Source organism: Somniosus microcephalus, chromosome 7 (assembly GCF_052327205.1).
Source record: "Somniosus microcephalus isolate GS21.2 chromosome 7, FLI_Smic_1.0, whole genome shotgun sequence".
Lineage (NCBI taxonomy): Eukaryota > Metazoa > Chordata > Chondrichthyes > Squaliformes > Somniosidae > Somniosus > Somniosus microcephalus.
Window position 1 is genome coordinate 138312499 of NC_140993.1, and position 16841 is coordinate 138329339.

At 53.7% G+C, this 16841-nt stretch overlaps 1 protein-coding gene across 1 annotated transcript in view; it reads left to right on the top strand.

The window, feature by feature from the left end:
- The window catches only part of cyp7a1b (cytochrome P450, family 7, subfamily A, polypeptide 1b), a 114374-nt gene that overhangs the window by 66630 nt on the left and 30903 nt on the right, over positions 1-16841 (top strand). The window contains exon 3 of the mRNA XM_085992993.1: positions 7003-7613. Within this exon, the coding sequence (XP_085849119.1) occupies positions 7003-7613 (611 nt within the window). The remainder of the gene's footprint in view (positions 1-7002; positions 7614-16841) is intronic.

The window sequence follows — 16841 nt, forward strand, 5'->3', positions numbered from 1 at the left end:
TGCAGTGTGCAGGGCATGGCAGCCAAACAAGTCGACCCTTCCCCCTTAAGAGCTGACCGGCGCCAGCGTGTCTGCCTTCATTGAGCAACTCGCCGCACCTGCGCTGCGCCCGTCCTCGGTGTTAGCGCCCTGGATCGCCGGCTTAGCGCCTAATGATAGTCGTGCATCGCCTGCTTTAGCGCAGCAGCAACCTCTTGGGGTGATGCCACTGAATATCGGCGAAGGTGGCGCGAAGTTGCGCCGGGCGCAAACTTTAGCGGCTGCCCGGCTGTAGCGCCCCAAACGTGGCTACACTGAATTTCTAGGCCATAAAGTTCTAACAGGACTAGACAGACTAGATGCAGGAAGGATGTTCCCAATGGCGGGGGAGTCCAGAACCAGGGGTCACAGTCTAAGGATAAGGGGTAAGCCATTTAGGACTGAGATGAGGGGGAATTTCTTCACCCAGAGAGTGGCGAACCTGTGGAATTCTCTGCCACAGAAGGCTGTTGAGGCCAATACATTAAGTATATTCAAGAAGGAGTTAGATATATTTCTTAAGGCTAAAAGGATCAAGGGATATGGGGGGAAAGCAGGGACAGGGTCCTGAATTTGGATGATCAGCCATGATCTCATTAAATGGCAGAACAGGCTCGAGAGGCCGAATGGCCTACTCCTGCTCCTATCTTCTATGTTTCTATATAAGGTGTGGGACAAATTTTGAAAGGGGATTTGGGGTTGTGTTCACTAGAACTGCAGGCGGATGATTCGATCTCGGATATCCCGGCCAGAAAAGTGCTGTCTGGGTTGCCTCCTCCTCTTCTGCTTCCTCCTCTTTCCTCTGCGAGCAGCTTGTCCCCTTTGCTGCCTCTGCTTCATCTCCATTTGATGTTGCAGCCCAAGCAGGATTGCAACTAGAGCCCACAGGACTGTGAGCAACTGGTCTTCTCAGAGGCCTTCCTTTAACATCCAAAGCCTTGCAAGCATCCAGCAACACTCCCTGCACACTTCAACAACTTTTTTAATGTATTGCACCAAGCCACTACTCCAATAAAATGTAAAAAAAAAGTCCAAAAGCTGAAATCTAAACTTACCTGAAATTTGTGTGTGTCTCTTTAAGAAGCACTGGCAGCGTCTCTGTAGTACTGCTGCATGCACGTTCTTCGGAGCATGGTTTGGAGATGGTGGTATCCAGAGCAGAGATGTCCAACATCACAATCGTGCTTCACTTCAGGCATTGCAGGCCGACTGACGTCACAATCTGCATATTTACATGTGGGTGGCGAGTGCAGGCAACAGTAACGCTAACAACCTCCCCAAAATGGTGGCTGCCGTGATCCGTGCTGAAAGCGAGGCGGCCGACATTTTTTCAGCAAAACTGACTGACATAATAAAACTACGCATTTGGTTTGAGTATAAAGCAAGGCTTTAATCAACTTGTTTCAGAACATGGAGGTCTAGTTGTACTTCACTAGTTCCTGTCTTACAAAATGTCCCTGGGCAAGCTGGCCCCATGCCCGAGTATTTATACTCCTTGGACGGTGCCACCAGCTGGCCGTCCAGCATTATTTCATGAGTAGTTTATGATGATGAGATTTATAACACCGGCCTTAAGGGACGGCTCTAGACCTCCGAATTTCACGCCTTTACCTTTAAATCCTTCTGTGGACTTATTGGCCTAGAAATTCAGTATAGCCACTTTTGGGGCGGTAAAGTCGGGCGGCCGCTAAAGTTTGTGCCCGCCGGAAAGTGGAGTCCACTTCGCCGAAATTCAGTAGCTTTGGCCAAGGAGTTCGCTCGAGCGCTAAAACTGGCGTTGCACGGCTATCTTTAGGCGCTAAGCCGGCGGTGCAGACTGATACCGCCGAGGCCGGGCGCAGCGCAGGTGCGGTCATGTTTTGATTGACAGCAGACACCCTGGCGCCGGCCAGCTCTTAAAGGGGGAAGGGTCGACTTGGTCTGCTGCCACGCCCTGGATACTGCAGCCCTCCAGCTAGGCCTAAACACTGCTGCTGGAGAGAAATAGCGCCAGGAAGGATGCAGAGGGCCCGTGAGCGAGCGCAGCGCTTCTCTGCCCATGATTTAAAGGTGCTGGTTAGGGCTTTGGAGAAGAGAAGCCATATCTTGTTCCCGGACAGTGGCAAGAAGCCTCCCAAGAGGGTGTACAGGAGAACCTGGAGGGAAATCACCCAGAGGGTCACAGCCAACAGCGATGTCCCCAGGACTGGTGTCCAATGCCGGAAAAAGTTTAACGACCTCACTCGGATTGTCAGGGTGAGTACCCTTTCCAGTGTCCTCCTCATCCTTGCATGTGCACCTCACATTATGGGCAAAGGGACCTCAAAACCCTAATGGCCAGCCCTCATCCAGCAGCTATAGCACTGGCATGAACATCAATTGCACTTTCTGCACTTTACACACTGGCCAAGCTATTCGACCATGGGAGGCAGTGCATACAGCAACAGGGCACCACACTGGCCAAGCTATTCGACCATGGGAGGCAGTGCACACAACAACAGGGCACCACACTGTACTTAGAGGCCGTCCTTTCTCTTGCAGGCCAAGCTGGCCTAGAATCTGAAGAGCCGGACTGTCACCGGGGGAGGCCGTGCCCAGTTCCAGCAGCTCAGTGACCTGGAGGAGCGCGTGGGTCGAGTCATGGGTGCCCGGGTGATTGGCCCCGTTGCAATTGGAGATGCCGACCCTGTGCTGGGCCCCAATGGTAAGGACATGACCGTTTGGACCTCTCTCGTTCCCCTTGCGCTTCAGATCTACATCCTTTGCCACTGTCCGACCAATGCGCAGAATGCCACCACTCATGCCTCCCTCGCTGACGCCCTGTCCTCACTCTAAAGCTACTCTTGTGCCTTCCTGCTTTCAGCTGGTGAGGAGGAGGTCCCTGAAGCTGCGAGTGTCAGTCCCTCGGAAGAGGAGGACGAGGAGGAGCAAGAGGAAGGCGGCACATCGGGGGAACCCTCATCCGTGCCAGGGGATGGCAATGGAGGGGACACGTGTTCCCTGGAGGAGAGCCAGGGGGAAGTGTTGCAGGGGAGTGTAGCTCCTGTGCCCAGTGGCATCCAGCCAAGCGGGAAGGGTCGGCCAGCTCGGCTGCCTTCTCCCCAGAGGGGGGAAGTGTTGCAGGGGAGTGTAGCTCCTGTGCCCAGTGGCGTGCAGCCACGCGGGAAGGGTCGGCCAGCTCGGCGGCCTTCTCCCCAGAGGGAGAGTCCGGCCTCCAGTCCGGAGACGGTCCTCGCCCAGGAGGTGCGCCTCCTTGATCAAATGTCCGCGGACTCGGATCGTCGGCACACCGAGTTCATGGGGGTTGTGGCACGGTTGCCTGAGGCCATTGAGTCCCTGGCTCATAGTGTGTCCGATTTCGGGACCTCACAGGCCAGGGGTTTCGAACAACTCGCGGCAGCACAGGCCAGGGGTCTCGAACAATTCGGGGCATCACAGGACGCGAGTCGGGCACAATTCGGGGCATCACAGGACGCGAGTCGGGCCGAATTCGGGGCATCACTGGACGCGAGTCGGGCCGAATTCGGGGCATCACAGGACGCGAGTCGGGCCGAATTCAGGGCAGCACAGGCAGCGAGTGGACAGTTGATCAGTGGTGCCGTGCAGTCACTGGCTGGTCTGATGCGGGCACAGACCAGGGCAGTACGGGCACTCACTGCTGCCACACTCGCTGTGTCACGCACGCATCGCCAGGGCACCCGCCGCGCTGCTGCAGCACAGCGGTCTGGCCTCCACCAGATTGCTGCGCTTGCTGCAGTGCCAGCCCGGCCGAGTGCCAGTGTCTCTGGCGACCAGCGAGCGCATGGCATCAGCCAGCTTGCCCCCATTGCTGCAGCCGCCACTGCCACTCCCCCAGCAAAGCTGCGACGAGCTGCTGGAGAGACTGATGCTGCCCAGCCACAGCTGCAGCAGTCAGCAGCCGGCCCCTCGAGGGCCAGAGCTCGTCTCGGCCGACCCCCAAGGGCATCTGCCGTCACGCAATGTGCCCCTCGGGAGCCTTCCCCCAGCCTTGCAACACCCACAGGGCCCAGGTTGAGGCGGAGCAGCAGGTCGTCCAGGGGCCGGAAAAGGCTGGACAAGGACTCGCCCTCTCAGCACACAAAGTAGAGTGTGTTGGCAAATGTTTTTTTATATGGGGGTGCTTGTGCTGTCTATGGGGGGGGGTTCTTTTGGTAAGGCCGAGGATGAAGGCAAATGTTTTTTTATATGGGGGTGCTTGTGCTGTCTATGGGGGGGGTTCTTTTGGTAAGGCCGAGGATGAAGGCCATTTGGATGGACAAGTTTTGTTATTCCTCCCCAGGTTGTGGGAGTGAGATATGTTTTTGACTGTTTTTTGGGGATGTTGTGTGTTTTTGGGTTTCATGTGGGAAGGGCCCTGAGTTTGTTCAATAAAGCTTTTTCTTTATTCAGCTTGTCCGTGTGTGATGTTTCAAGTGGTTGTTGCGTTAACCGGCTGAGGGCTTGCGGAGCGGCTGCATTCATGTGCCTTCATTGCCACAAGCCATTCCCTGACAGGGGGCCTAGAAGTGTCGTTCAATAAGCCGCCGACGGACGGCCCTTGGACCTTGTGGCTCCCTCTTGGGCTGGTACTCCTCCTCCTCCTCCTCCTCCTCCTCATGGTCCTCCTGCTCGTCCTCCTGAGGCGGTGGTCCAACGTGAGGTGGCAGTGCCTGAGTCCTGCGGATAGCCAGGTTGTGCAGCATGCAGCAAACGACGACGAACTGGGAGACTCTATCCAGCGAATACTGCAGAGATCCGCCGGAGCGATCCAGGCAGCGGAACCGTTGCTTGAGGACGCCAATCATTTGCTCTATGATGTTCCTTGTGGCTTGATGGCTTTCGTTGTATGCTTCCTCAGCAGGGGTCCTGGGCGCGCGGAGCGGGGTCATGAGCCATGTACACAAAGGATAGCCTTTGTCCCCAATAAGCCATCCTCTTGGGGGAGGCTGTGCCTGGAACATGTCAGCCACAGTAGTCTGGCGCAGGATAAATGCATCATGGCTGCTGCCTGGAAAGCGGGCATTGACAGCTAGGATGCGCTGCCTGTGGTCACACACCAGCTGGACATTGAGGGAATGGTAGCCCTTCCGGTTGCGGTAATCCTCGGCATTGTCGATAGGTGCCCGCAAAGCCACATGTGGGCAGTCAATGGCGCCCTGCACCATGGGGAAGCCCGCTGTTCTCGCAAATCTGACTGCACGCTGCTCCTGCCTCTCTAGGGTCATGGGGAAGGAGATGAATTGGTGTCTCCTTGTGAAAAGGGCATCGGTGACCTGCCGGATGCAGCGATGCACGGCGAACTGGGATATGTTCGCTATGTCCCCAGCAGCGACTTGGAAGGAGCCGCTTGCATAAAAGTTCAGAGCCACCGTGACCTTCACTTCCACCGACAGAGACGTTCTGCTCATCAGCTGTGGACGCAGATCTCTGTGAAGCAGCTGGCAGATCTCTGCAACCACCTCCCTTCTGAAGCGCAGCCTCTTAACACACTGCGCGGCAGTCATGGTGAGATAGGACACCTGCTGGCGGTATTCCCTGAGTGGGTAAGGCCTACGTTGCCGACGCCTGATGGCCCCTCTGCGTCTAGGCATGGCTGCCCCTCTCACACAGCGTCTGCGAGCCCTTCGCACATAATGCTGGAACTGAGGGTTGGAACCCCATGCAGCCCCCATAATATACTTGCAAACAGTGAAATCACAATGAGTCAAATTTCCAAGCTCTGGCCAGAAGCCAAAAATACCTCTCCTATGTTGGCCCAAATCAGTAAGGTCTCTTCCTTGGTCTCTGTCCAGAAATCCGTTGCACTAAAGTCATTGCAGCAAAATGGCTGGCCTTTATAGTTCAGTCTAAGTGCCCTTTAATTAGCGCTCCCCGAGGCCCGCTGGGCCTCTGCTGCGTTCCACTTCACAGTTCTTAACAGCGCCACGCCCACATTGGGCGGGCGCCACTGAAGTTCCGGTTTGGGGCGCACAAACGGCGTTGCACAACGAAATGACGTCATAAGTTGCGCGCGCAGCTGAGCGCGCGCAAACACTTTGCGCCGGCGCTAAATGTCTACTGAAGTTGGGCGTAGGCGCAGATCGTTCTGCGCCTGGCCGCTAAGTGCCTAGCGCTCGAGATATACTCCTCTTATGGCGCTAACGGCTGGCGAACGCAACTGAATTTCTAGGCCATTGCACCTTATCTCAGTGAATTTCTCCAACTGTATCTCCTAGCCAGACCCTCCATTTCTCTGTCTGGATTATTGCTTGTTCCCATTCCTTCCACGCCACCATCAGAGGTCAACCTTTCAATCGTTATGCCACTGCCTTCCAGCATTCTCTTCCAAAAAATACTTTGGCTTGCTACCCTCCTCCCACTTTCAGAAGCCTCCTACAAATCCATGTCTTTGAGCATACCATTTGTCTCCCACAGCCTATTAAATGGCTCCTTTTTCCTGCCTCCATTTCTTTGCCTTGTAAACCGCTTTCATATGTTCTTTTTAAATGAATGTAAGTTGTTTCTGAGTATACTATTAGCTTATTCAATTCACAGGAAACCCCTGTGATTTCCATCAATGCAGCTATTAGTATTTTAAATCAGTGAACCAAACTGCTCTAAGTTCAAAGACAGCTTTTGATCTCTTCATTAGAAGTTAACATCTGGTGAACTTTTAATTGAAAACAGAACAAAAGCAGTTTAAAATTTGTGACATGAGGTAATATTGTGAGCTAAGCATATAAAGAGGTTCAGAATAGCTGATTTTATCGATTCTTCCCTGGATACATGCAGCACAAAATAATCATCATCTGTGTGTTAAAGACAGCTTTCATTTGAAAATTGTGGTTTAGAAAACAACTAGTCTGTATTTATTACCTGCAAGGCTGTAAATTATTTTTTAGTTTATATGGAGATAAATAAAATTCTTTATGAGCTATCATAAGCAAGAATACTGATAGTAAATATTGATTTCACTTGATTAGCCTGTATAATAAATACAACAATATTCCATTCTGTCTGTCACAGGTATTTGATCATGCAGACTTTAGTGATGCCAAATATGGGATAAACTATGAAGAGATACATCAAATCTTCCACAAGACCCTACAGGGATTATCCTTGGACCCTCTGATCTCATCTATGATGGAAAATCTCCAGTTTGTAATGTTACAGGACAAGTCATCATCAGACTCCAGCAGCTGGACCACAGAAAGCCTTTATGCATTTTCAAACAGGATAATGTTTGAAGCTGGGTATTTAACACTCTTTGGAAAAAATGAAAAAGCAATGAAACAAAATAATACTGAAAAAGTAAAGGCACAGCATGCTGCTATTCAGTCTGTCATGGAGAATTTTAAAGTATTTGACAATGTATTTCCTGCTTTAGCTGGTGGTATTCCATTGTTGTTTTTCAAAGCTGCCAAGGAATCAAGAATGGCTCTAGCACAAACGTTATTGTCCAAAAACTTAAGACAGAATGACAATAAATCTCTCCTCATAGAGGAAAGAATGAACCTTTTTGACCGTTCACCTGCACTTGATGAACTGGACAAGGGGAAGACTCATGTCGCAATGCTGTGGGCTTCACAGGCTAATACCCTTCCTGCTACCTTCTGGAGTGTTTATTATTTAATAAGGTACTAACTTACAAAATTCATCATACAAGTTTGATCAATTTGTAGTGATTTTAAACCTGAACACTCTTAACATTGTACCATATTCTATTCATTTATATACAGGGAGAAAGATATATGGGCCGGAATTTTCTTTACCTGGGTGGGTCAGGTGCGGGTGGTCGGCGTGGCGGGTCGGGACCTCGTTCCCCATTTCATGTTGGTCCTCAGAGCGACTTTCCCTTAATGGCGCCTATTAAGGCAGCCCTGCGCGTTACCTGCCCCTATTAAATGGTGCGGGTCTGATGACGACATTGATGACTCATTTTCAGCCGGGATATTTAAAGGAGCCTTGGCCACATTGCATTTGAAGGTTCATCTAGGAGTGTGCAGGCACTGTATTGGAGCATTGGTGTGTTGCAAAGCCTTGGAAACATGACTGCACAGAGGCAGAGGGCTGCATCCAGGTTCTCTGATGATTCCCTCCATATGCTTGTGGAGGGCGTGAGAGCTTGCTGGGAGACCCTCTTCCCTTCTGATGGGCGGAAGAGACCTCACCAGCAGACCAAACGAGCCTGGTTGGAGATTGCAGAGGAGGTGAACAACAGGGATGTGGTTAAGAGGACCGGAGTTCAGTGCTGGAAATGCTTCAATGATCTCATTAGATCAGGAAAGGTGAGTGCAAAGCCACACTCAACTTCATCCTGCTGTGCCTCTCATCACATCCCCATCACTCTGCCTTCCCAACCCTGCTCCTGCACATCATTACTCACACCAACATACCTTGCACGTCCACCCATCCCTCTCTATCTACATTATCACATCCCTATCTGACTAATCACCCCTCACACTCACCCTCACCCTAATGCAATCATACCAACTGACAACACACAAGGAGGTCATTTGGCATTGTCACCCCACTCCATCATAGTCACCCTCTAAAGATGTATCCCATCCATTCCTTACACTTATTCCATCACTCTCACTCAAACCTCTTCTTTCCCTCCTTGCAGAAGAAGAGAGCCCACAATAAGAGGGAAAGGGAGAGAACTGGATGTAGCCCTCCATCAGTGGCCACCTTAACTGCAGGAGAGGAGGTCACCCTGGAAGTATCAGGAGTCGCAGAGCAGCTGGCGGTGGGAGACAGAGAGAGGAGGACATCTCAGCACCCTGGTAACAGAATTACATCTCATACAACATGGCATACAACAGTTACTCATGGTGATGTCAGCAGCCAGTGAATGTTCATCATGTGTATAATGGTCTGGTTACCCATTCTTGATATGACATTTCTAAATCATCTCTTTACTCTCCCACATGTCTATCAAGAGTTCCCCCCCCCCCCCCACTGCCCAGGAGCAAGAACAAGATGACTCCTCAGAGGAGCCTCCAGCCTTTGAGGGTGCACCGTCAGCAGACATAAACGCACCCAGCACCAGCGCAGATACGCACACCTCGATGATCCCACATGAGATAGAGTAGTGTTGTCACCTGGTGTGTCACAAGTCACAAGTGAGCAAGAGGAGATGGTGGAGACAGGGACAGCAGTGGAGACTCCTCGCCAGTGGGCATAGGGCACTCCCAGCTCTGCTCAGCTGCATATAGACGCTGAGCCTCGGGGACCATCTAGAAAGAGGGCAATCCTGGAGGTGCAGGAAGAAGTGCAGGAAGCTTTGACAGGTTTTGCGACCGCGATGTCAGCAAATGTGCAGAGAATGGAGGAGTCCATCTCCAACATGAGCAGCACTGTGTCGCAGGTGATGGCAACTGTAGGCTTTTCCATGGAAAGGATGGCCACCTGCATGGAGCAGCTAATGCGCCACTCAAAGGAGCACATGTTATCTATGGAGAATAGATGGCAGAGCCTCATAGACCTTCTTCTCTAGGAGGGATGTCAATGTAGACTTGGGTCCTCATGGCCCCACTGCTGTGCAGCAAGGTGCTCTCCAGCTCCTTGCTGGCAGAGAATTGCGGGTGGCCCATGAGAGGGATGACGGTGAGAGGGGACATGGAAGTGTGGGATCCTCTCAAAGCTCTCCCACTTCTCCCACATTGGAGCCTCACATGTTGCCTGGGATTGCGCTGGCACAGTTGCAGGAGGAGCAGACTTTGGCAGGGCCATCACAGGCTCCAAGACCCAGAGGACGTCCGCCAAAAGTGTCTATGCAGTCGCAGCAAGGAAGTGAGCAGGCTGCCGCCAACTCTGCTGAAGCCACAGGTGTTGCACCTTATAGAAGCACACGTAAGAGAAAGATGACACACAAGTAGATGCACAAGGGTAAGCACTTGGGTGTTTTAATAACTATTTGTGTTAAGCTTCCGTTACTCTGATGTCACATATTAAACTATTTATTTTCACCACTTTCCAGTCATAGCCAATTTTGTCTGCAACTTTGGAAGTGGCTTAGTGAGTCAGAGTGTAAGGTGAGACATAGGGTGCGAAATTCAGTAGTGCCCTGTTTTGGGGCGGTAACGCTTGCAAGGCGGGACATCCTGTGCCTGGCGAGGAAGTCCCATCCCGGCCACGAAAATCGCCTTACCGCCTCGCCCAGGAAGTGGAACGCAATGTCGGGCGTCCCACTTTCTGGTGGGGCGGTAACCAAGGTGATGTCCAGGCGCGATCGGCAGCGCACCGTGGCGGTTCCGCCAAGTGCTGCCGCGTTTCAACACCCCTCCCCTTCAGTTAAAGGGGAGGGCTGCTGCGCACTCTGCAGGACCTCCGATGGCCCCAACTAGGCCACCAGGGTGGCGTGGTGCCATGGAAGCAGCCCGGCACCGAGGCGTGGTGCCAAGCTGCGCGATGGCGGCCAGGACCACGCCACGGCACACCACGGAGGGCCAACCTGGAGGTTGACCAAAAAAAATGGTGGCACGGGTCGCGGCTGCACTTCCCCTTTAATTACCGCCCCGTGAGCAGATTCGGCCTGGCTCACGACCCACGAGGCTGGTGCTGACACCGCCTGTGGCAGCCTCGCAGGGCGTAGCCAAATTTCTGCAGCAGGGCGATAAGGGGACGCAGTGGGACACTAAGGGGTCGCCGCGCATGGCGATGACATAATTGCCGGAGGCGTGGCAGCCCGGGGCGCTACCGGTGGGGGTGCGGTGCTATCAGGTAGCGCGTCAGCAATGCCCCGCCGAATTTCGTGCTTTTCCCCCCCCGCCGGGGGTGATAACCCCATTGCGCCCCGTTACTGCCCTCCCGGAGGCGCTAATGGCAGACGCAAAGGAGCCGAATTTTGCCCCCATAAATGTTACCTCCAGCAACGGTGGTCAATGTGAAAGGAATGGCTTGGTCATTGTAGGGATGCTTTATGGTGCTGCCGTGGGGTGGTGGGAACCTGGCGCAGCATATGGCAGCCATATGGATCTAATACCTGAAGTTAAGTAAATCTGACTATGATGAGCCCATCCCTGGCCTCCCGGGCAACAACGTGCTCGGGTGCTGGTGGAATCTGGACCGCAGTTCCTCCTGCTCCTCTTCCTCATCTTCCAGCTGATACTTCTCCTCCTCTTCTGAAGAGGCTGTGCACTCAGAGCCTTGCTCCTCATGCAGCGCTAATCCTTGCTGCTGCACCACGTTGTGCAGGGTGCAGCAAACCACGACAATTCTGGAGACCCTGGCTGGTACGTACTGAAGGGCTCCTCCAGATCTGTCAAGGCATCTGAAGCGCATTTTCAGCATGCCTATTGTCTGCTCTATGACACATCTGGTGGACATGTGGCTTTCATTATATCTCTCAAGGGCCTCAGGACTTGCCCTCCTCAAGAACGTCATGAGCCATGTCTTCAGTGGATAGCCCTTATCTCCAAGCAGCCAGCCGGAAAGTCTGTTTGGAGGTGTAAAGAGCTGAGGGAGGGTGGACTGGTGCAGGATGAAAGAGTCATGGTAGCTGCCAAGGAATTTGACACACACATGCATGATGATCTTCCTATGGTTGCAAACCAGCTACACATTGAGGGAGTTGAAGCCCGTGCGGTTGACAAACACTCCTGGGTGATGATGGGGTGCCCTGATGGTCACATGTGTGCAGTCGATGATGCCCAGCAACCGTGGGAAGCCAGCCAGAGTGGCAAAGCTGATCGCCCGCTCAGTAACACTGGCTTCATCAGTGGCAAAGTTGATATAATTGGCTGACTTGTCAAACAGGGCATCGGTGACCTGTGTGATGCATCTGTGGGTGGCCAACTGCGAGATGCTGCAAATGTCTGCTGTAGATCCTTGGAAGGAGCCTGAGGCGAAGAAGTTGAGGGTGCTGGTGACTTTGACAGCCATTGGTAAGATGTGTCCACCAGGTCCTCTGGGCTGCAGGTCTTGCTCCAGCAAGCTGCTAATGTCTGCGACGACCTGGCGCAGTAGCCTGAGCCTCCTTTGGCACTGCTGCTCAGTCATGTTGAGGAAGCTCATCCTCTGCCTGTATACCCTGTGTTGGGGGTATCGCCTCCGGCACAGTGAGCCCTTTGCTGATGCCCTCTGTCCTGTGCAGCATCAGGTCATTGAGGAAAAGGTTGGTGGTGTTGGTGTTGGTGTTGCTGGTGTGCCTGGTGCTGCTGGTGTTGGGGCTCATCGTGGTCCGATTCTGAGGACCAAGGTGAGACAGTATAAACAGTATCCATGCTGATGTAATAGAAGGCAGGTCAAGTAGGGATGAGAGAAGCAATCTGTCAACGGTCTGAAAGGTTGTACCAATGTGGTGACAGCAGTTCTCGAATTTGCTGAAAACACTTGCAACCTCTAGAAAGCTAAATCTGTGGTGACAATGCACTCAGCAACAGCATCTGCCTCAGGAAAGTAACCAGGTGTCAGGTGGGAGGATTTATTGTGCTTTCCATGCTGTGCAGTAATGAGTTCCATCAGTGGCCATTGATTTCCGCCTCAGGTTTACACACGTGGTTGCCGAACTGCGTGATTCCCGTGCTCATGCAGTGAAAGTGGAAAGGTAGGGTTAAAAAAAGACACTTAAGGTTCTAACAAGTACCTAATAATTATCTAAATTAGCTCGGCCGCCTCTGCCATTCGGGTCACGGCTGCACTGGCAAATGCGCCCAAGTGAAAGGTGCGAGGAGGCGCGATGACAGCGGGATCCCGACCCGCTCCGATTTATTTCAACTTTCACTCCTGACTCGCCTCCAATCCTGCCCGCATGGACGCAAGAAAATTCCGGCCATGATCTAATGTAGTTACATAAAATTACGTAGAACTGATTAGAAATTACACCATAGAAACTGGCCTTTAGCTCAACTAGTCCATATTGGTGTTTATCCTCCACACAAGCAGTAGTCCTAATACCACCTGCCTGCCCTGTTCCCATATTCCTTTACCCTCTTTCCTTCAACCACCTTTTTAACCTATCCATGTTGACATGGGGCGTGGTTTTTACCTTCACTGCCTGGACGCTAATCTAGTGCAGTGGATACCGTGTCCATTGTAAATGGGATGAAAATCAAACGGGTTCTATAATGGATGGGCAATCTGCTCTGCCAGAATACTACCCAAGTGGTGAAAATGAAAATTTATCCCATGGTCTCTGCTGTAATCACAAACTCTGGTTGTGCATTCCGGAGCCTCACAACATTTATGTGAAGAGGTTTCTCCTGCTATCTGTCCTAACTCTTCATTTAATTTTACATCTATGTCGCTTTACTTTAGACCCCTCAACCACTCTCCTATCTACCTTATATCCTTTCATAATTTCAAACATCTCTTTCAAATCACCATGTAATATCCTCTGTTCTAACATAAATAGTCTGTCTTTATTGCTTTAATCCTTCCTATAGTGTGGAACCGAAAATTACACGCAGTAAGGTTTTGTATAGATTCACCATTATATCTTGACTTTTATATTCTATGGGCTAGATTTTCAGTTGCTTGCGCCAGCAGTTAGCGCCTTAAGAGAAGTGATTTCCGGGCGCTATGCGTGTAGCGCCCGGGCGCAGCGCAGTTTGCGCCCCGCCCCAAATTAAGTTGCCCGTTAGCGCCGGCGCAAAGTTTAGCGCCCGCCCGGATGCGCGCGCAGAAAATGACGTCACATCCTCGTGCAACGCCCTTTGGCCGCCCCGATTGCAAACTTCAGTCGGACCGCCCCATTGTGCGGCGGGCGGCCGGAGCGTTTGGAAAAAGGAACGCAACACAACCAGCGCGGGCCCCGGGGGGCGCTAATTAAAGGGAACGTCCTCTCCAGTATAAAGGCCATCCTTTTTTCTGAAAACAGTCTTGTGCAACGCATTTCTGGAGACACAACAAGGAGGATAGCTAACTGGTTTCAAGCAGCAAGAGCCAGGTATTTTTGGACTCAGGCAATAGCGCTGCAAGTGGCCATTTGGAAATTAGAGTGTTTGCCAGGATTTGATGGGGGTTGCATGGGGTGCCAACGCGGAGCTGCAGCTCCATGTCCGTAGGGCTCGCAGACGCATTGTGAGAGGGGCAGCCCTGGCTAGAGGCAGAGGGGGCTACAGGCGTCGGCCACGTAGGCCTTACCCAGTCAGGCTATACCGCCAGCAGCGCTCCTACCTAAACATGAGTGCCGCACGATGTGTTAAAAGGCTCCGATTCCGAAAGGGGGTGATTGCAGAGATCTGCCACCTGCTTCGCCGAGATCTGCGGCCAAAGCTCAGGTGCAGGACGTCTCTGTCGGTGGAAGTGAAGGTGACGGTGGCATTGAACTTCTATGCCACCGGCTCCTTCCAATACGCTGCTGGGGACATAGCAAACATCTCCCAGTACGGCGCGCATCGCTGCATCCACCAGGTGACCGAAGCACTGTTCAGAAGGAGAAGCCAATTCATCTCCTTCCCCATGGCCCTGGAGAGCCAGCATCAGCGCGCATTGGGATTTTCCAGACTCGGGGAATTCCCCTTGGTGCAGGGCGCCATTGACTGTACGCATGTGGCTTTGCGGGCCCCTCTGGAGCATGGCGAGCAGTATCGCAACAGGAAGGGCTACCATTCTCTGAATGTGCAGCTGGTCTGTGACCACAAGCAGCGCATCATGGCAGTCAATGCCAGCTTCCCAGGCAGCAGCCACGATGCCTTTATCCTGCGGCAGAGTACTGTGCATGACATGTTCCAGGCACAGCCTCCCCCAAGAGGATGGCTACTCGGGGACAAAGGCTATCCTTTGTGCACCTGGCTCATGACCCCGCTCCGCGCGCCCAGGACCGCTGCTGAAGAGGCCTACAACGAGAGCCATCAAACCACCCGCAACATCATCGAGCTAACTATTGGGGTCCTCAAGCAGCGGTTCCGCTGCCTTGATCGCTCCGGAGGAGCTCTCCAGTATTCGCCGGACCGGGTCTCCCAATTTGTGGTGGTTTGCTGCATGCTACACAACCTGGCTATCCGCAGGACTCAGGCACTGCCACCTGACGTTGGACCAGCACCTCAGGAGGAGGAGCAGGAGGAGCATGAGGAGGAGGAGGAGGAGGAGGAGGAGGAGCAGGAGTACGTTCCCAGGAGGGAGCGACCAGGGCCAAGGGCCGCACGACGCCACCTTATTACACGGTACTTCTAAGCCCCCTGTCAGGGAATGGCCAGGGGCCATGAGGGAAGATGAATGCAGCCGCTCCGCAAGCCCTCAGCCGGCGAAGCCAACAAACACTAAGAAGAACAACCATGGAGACTGCATGAATAAAGATAATTTTTTATTAAACAAAAATGAAAAGCCCTTCCCACATGAATCCCCAAAAACAATAAACGGGCCCCACAAAAAGCCCAACAAACGACTCACTCCCACAAACTGGGGAGGAGCCACTCCACCTTTATTGAAACCGTGCCTCAATGTCGGCCTAACGCAAAAAAAAAGCCCTCCAAAAGCACAACCATGGGCAAAATAAAGATGGCCACCGCCATATTAAAGGAAAGCTGGCCACACCCTCTACTGAGTGGCCCGCGAGGGCGAGACCTTGGCCAGCATTTTGCCTCCCCTGCCCTGCCTGCTGCTCCTTCGCAAGCTCTGCCCAGTGGCTGCTGCGAGGCTGGGGGAAGGCGCCTGAGGCTCAGATGCCCTTCCGCCAGATGCCGCTGGGGGGCGGCCTACACGGCGTTTGGGCCTCGAGGGGCCGTCTCCTGAGTGGCGCACCTGAGCCTGGCCACCATCAGCTGCAGCCGCTTGCCCTTGACGCCCCAGAGGGGGAATGGCGGCGACGGATGGCGCAATGTGGGCCAGCTGGCGTCTGGGATGCGCTGGCTGGTGCTGTGGCGCGGTGGCACTCGGCCGGGCCCGCAATGCAGGATCCGCAGCAATCAGCCGACGGCCGGCTTGCTGGGATGGTCCAGCGCGGCGCCTGCCCTGGCGATGCCTGCCTGAGACAGCGCGTGTGGCAGCAGTGAGTGGCCCTGTGGTCCTGGTGTGCGCGCGCATCACATCCGCCAGGGTCTTGACGGCATCAGTTAGCATGCGGCCAGTCGCGGCAGTTGCTGCCCCGAACTCGCGCACACTGGTCGCCAGCGACTCGATGGCCTCAGGCATGCGCCCCACCACGCTCATGAGCTCCGTGTGGCGCCGGTCCGAGTCGTCGGCCATCTGATCGAGCTTCCGCACCTCCTCCGAAGTGAAGGTGTCCGGACTGGAGTCGCGACTCTCCCGCTGGGGAGGAGGGGGCCGAACTAGGGGACCCTTGCCGCGTTGGTGACGGCGAGTGTGCCGAGCAGCAGCACTCCCCTCTGATCCTTCCCCCCTTTGGGGGGAAGGCCGCGGGCCACGCGCACGGCTGCTGGGTGGCTGGACGCCACTGGTCCCAGAAGCTGCATTGCCCTGCGACAGTTCCTCCAGGCACTCGTCCAGTGAGGAGGTGTCGAGCATTTCCTCCTCTCCTGCGGGACGTGACTGTTCCCCCGAAGGTCCGGCTTGCTCCTCCTCCTCCTCCTGGTTGGAGGTGCTGTCACTGGCAGCCTCAGGGTCCTGGTCGTCACCAGCTGAAAGCAGGAATGCACAAGAGTAGCTTCAGAGTGAGGAGACGGCGTCAGCGAGGGAGTTAGGACTGGTGGGATTCAGCGCATTGGTGGGACAGTGGCAAAGGAGGTAGCTCGGATGGGCCAGTGCGACGCGAGAGGGCCAAAAGGCGAGGTCCTTACCATTGCCGGGCAGTGGAGGGTCGGATACACCGCACGCTGTGGGGACAATCACACGTGCTCCCATGAGCACACACACGCGCTCCTCCAGCCGAGTGAGCTTCTGCAGCTTGGCGCAGCCACCCCTGGCACGGGCCTGGCGATTAAACGCTACTTTAGCCTGCAAGAGAAAGGACGGGCTGTAAG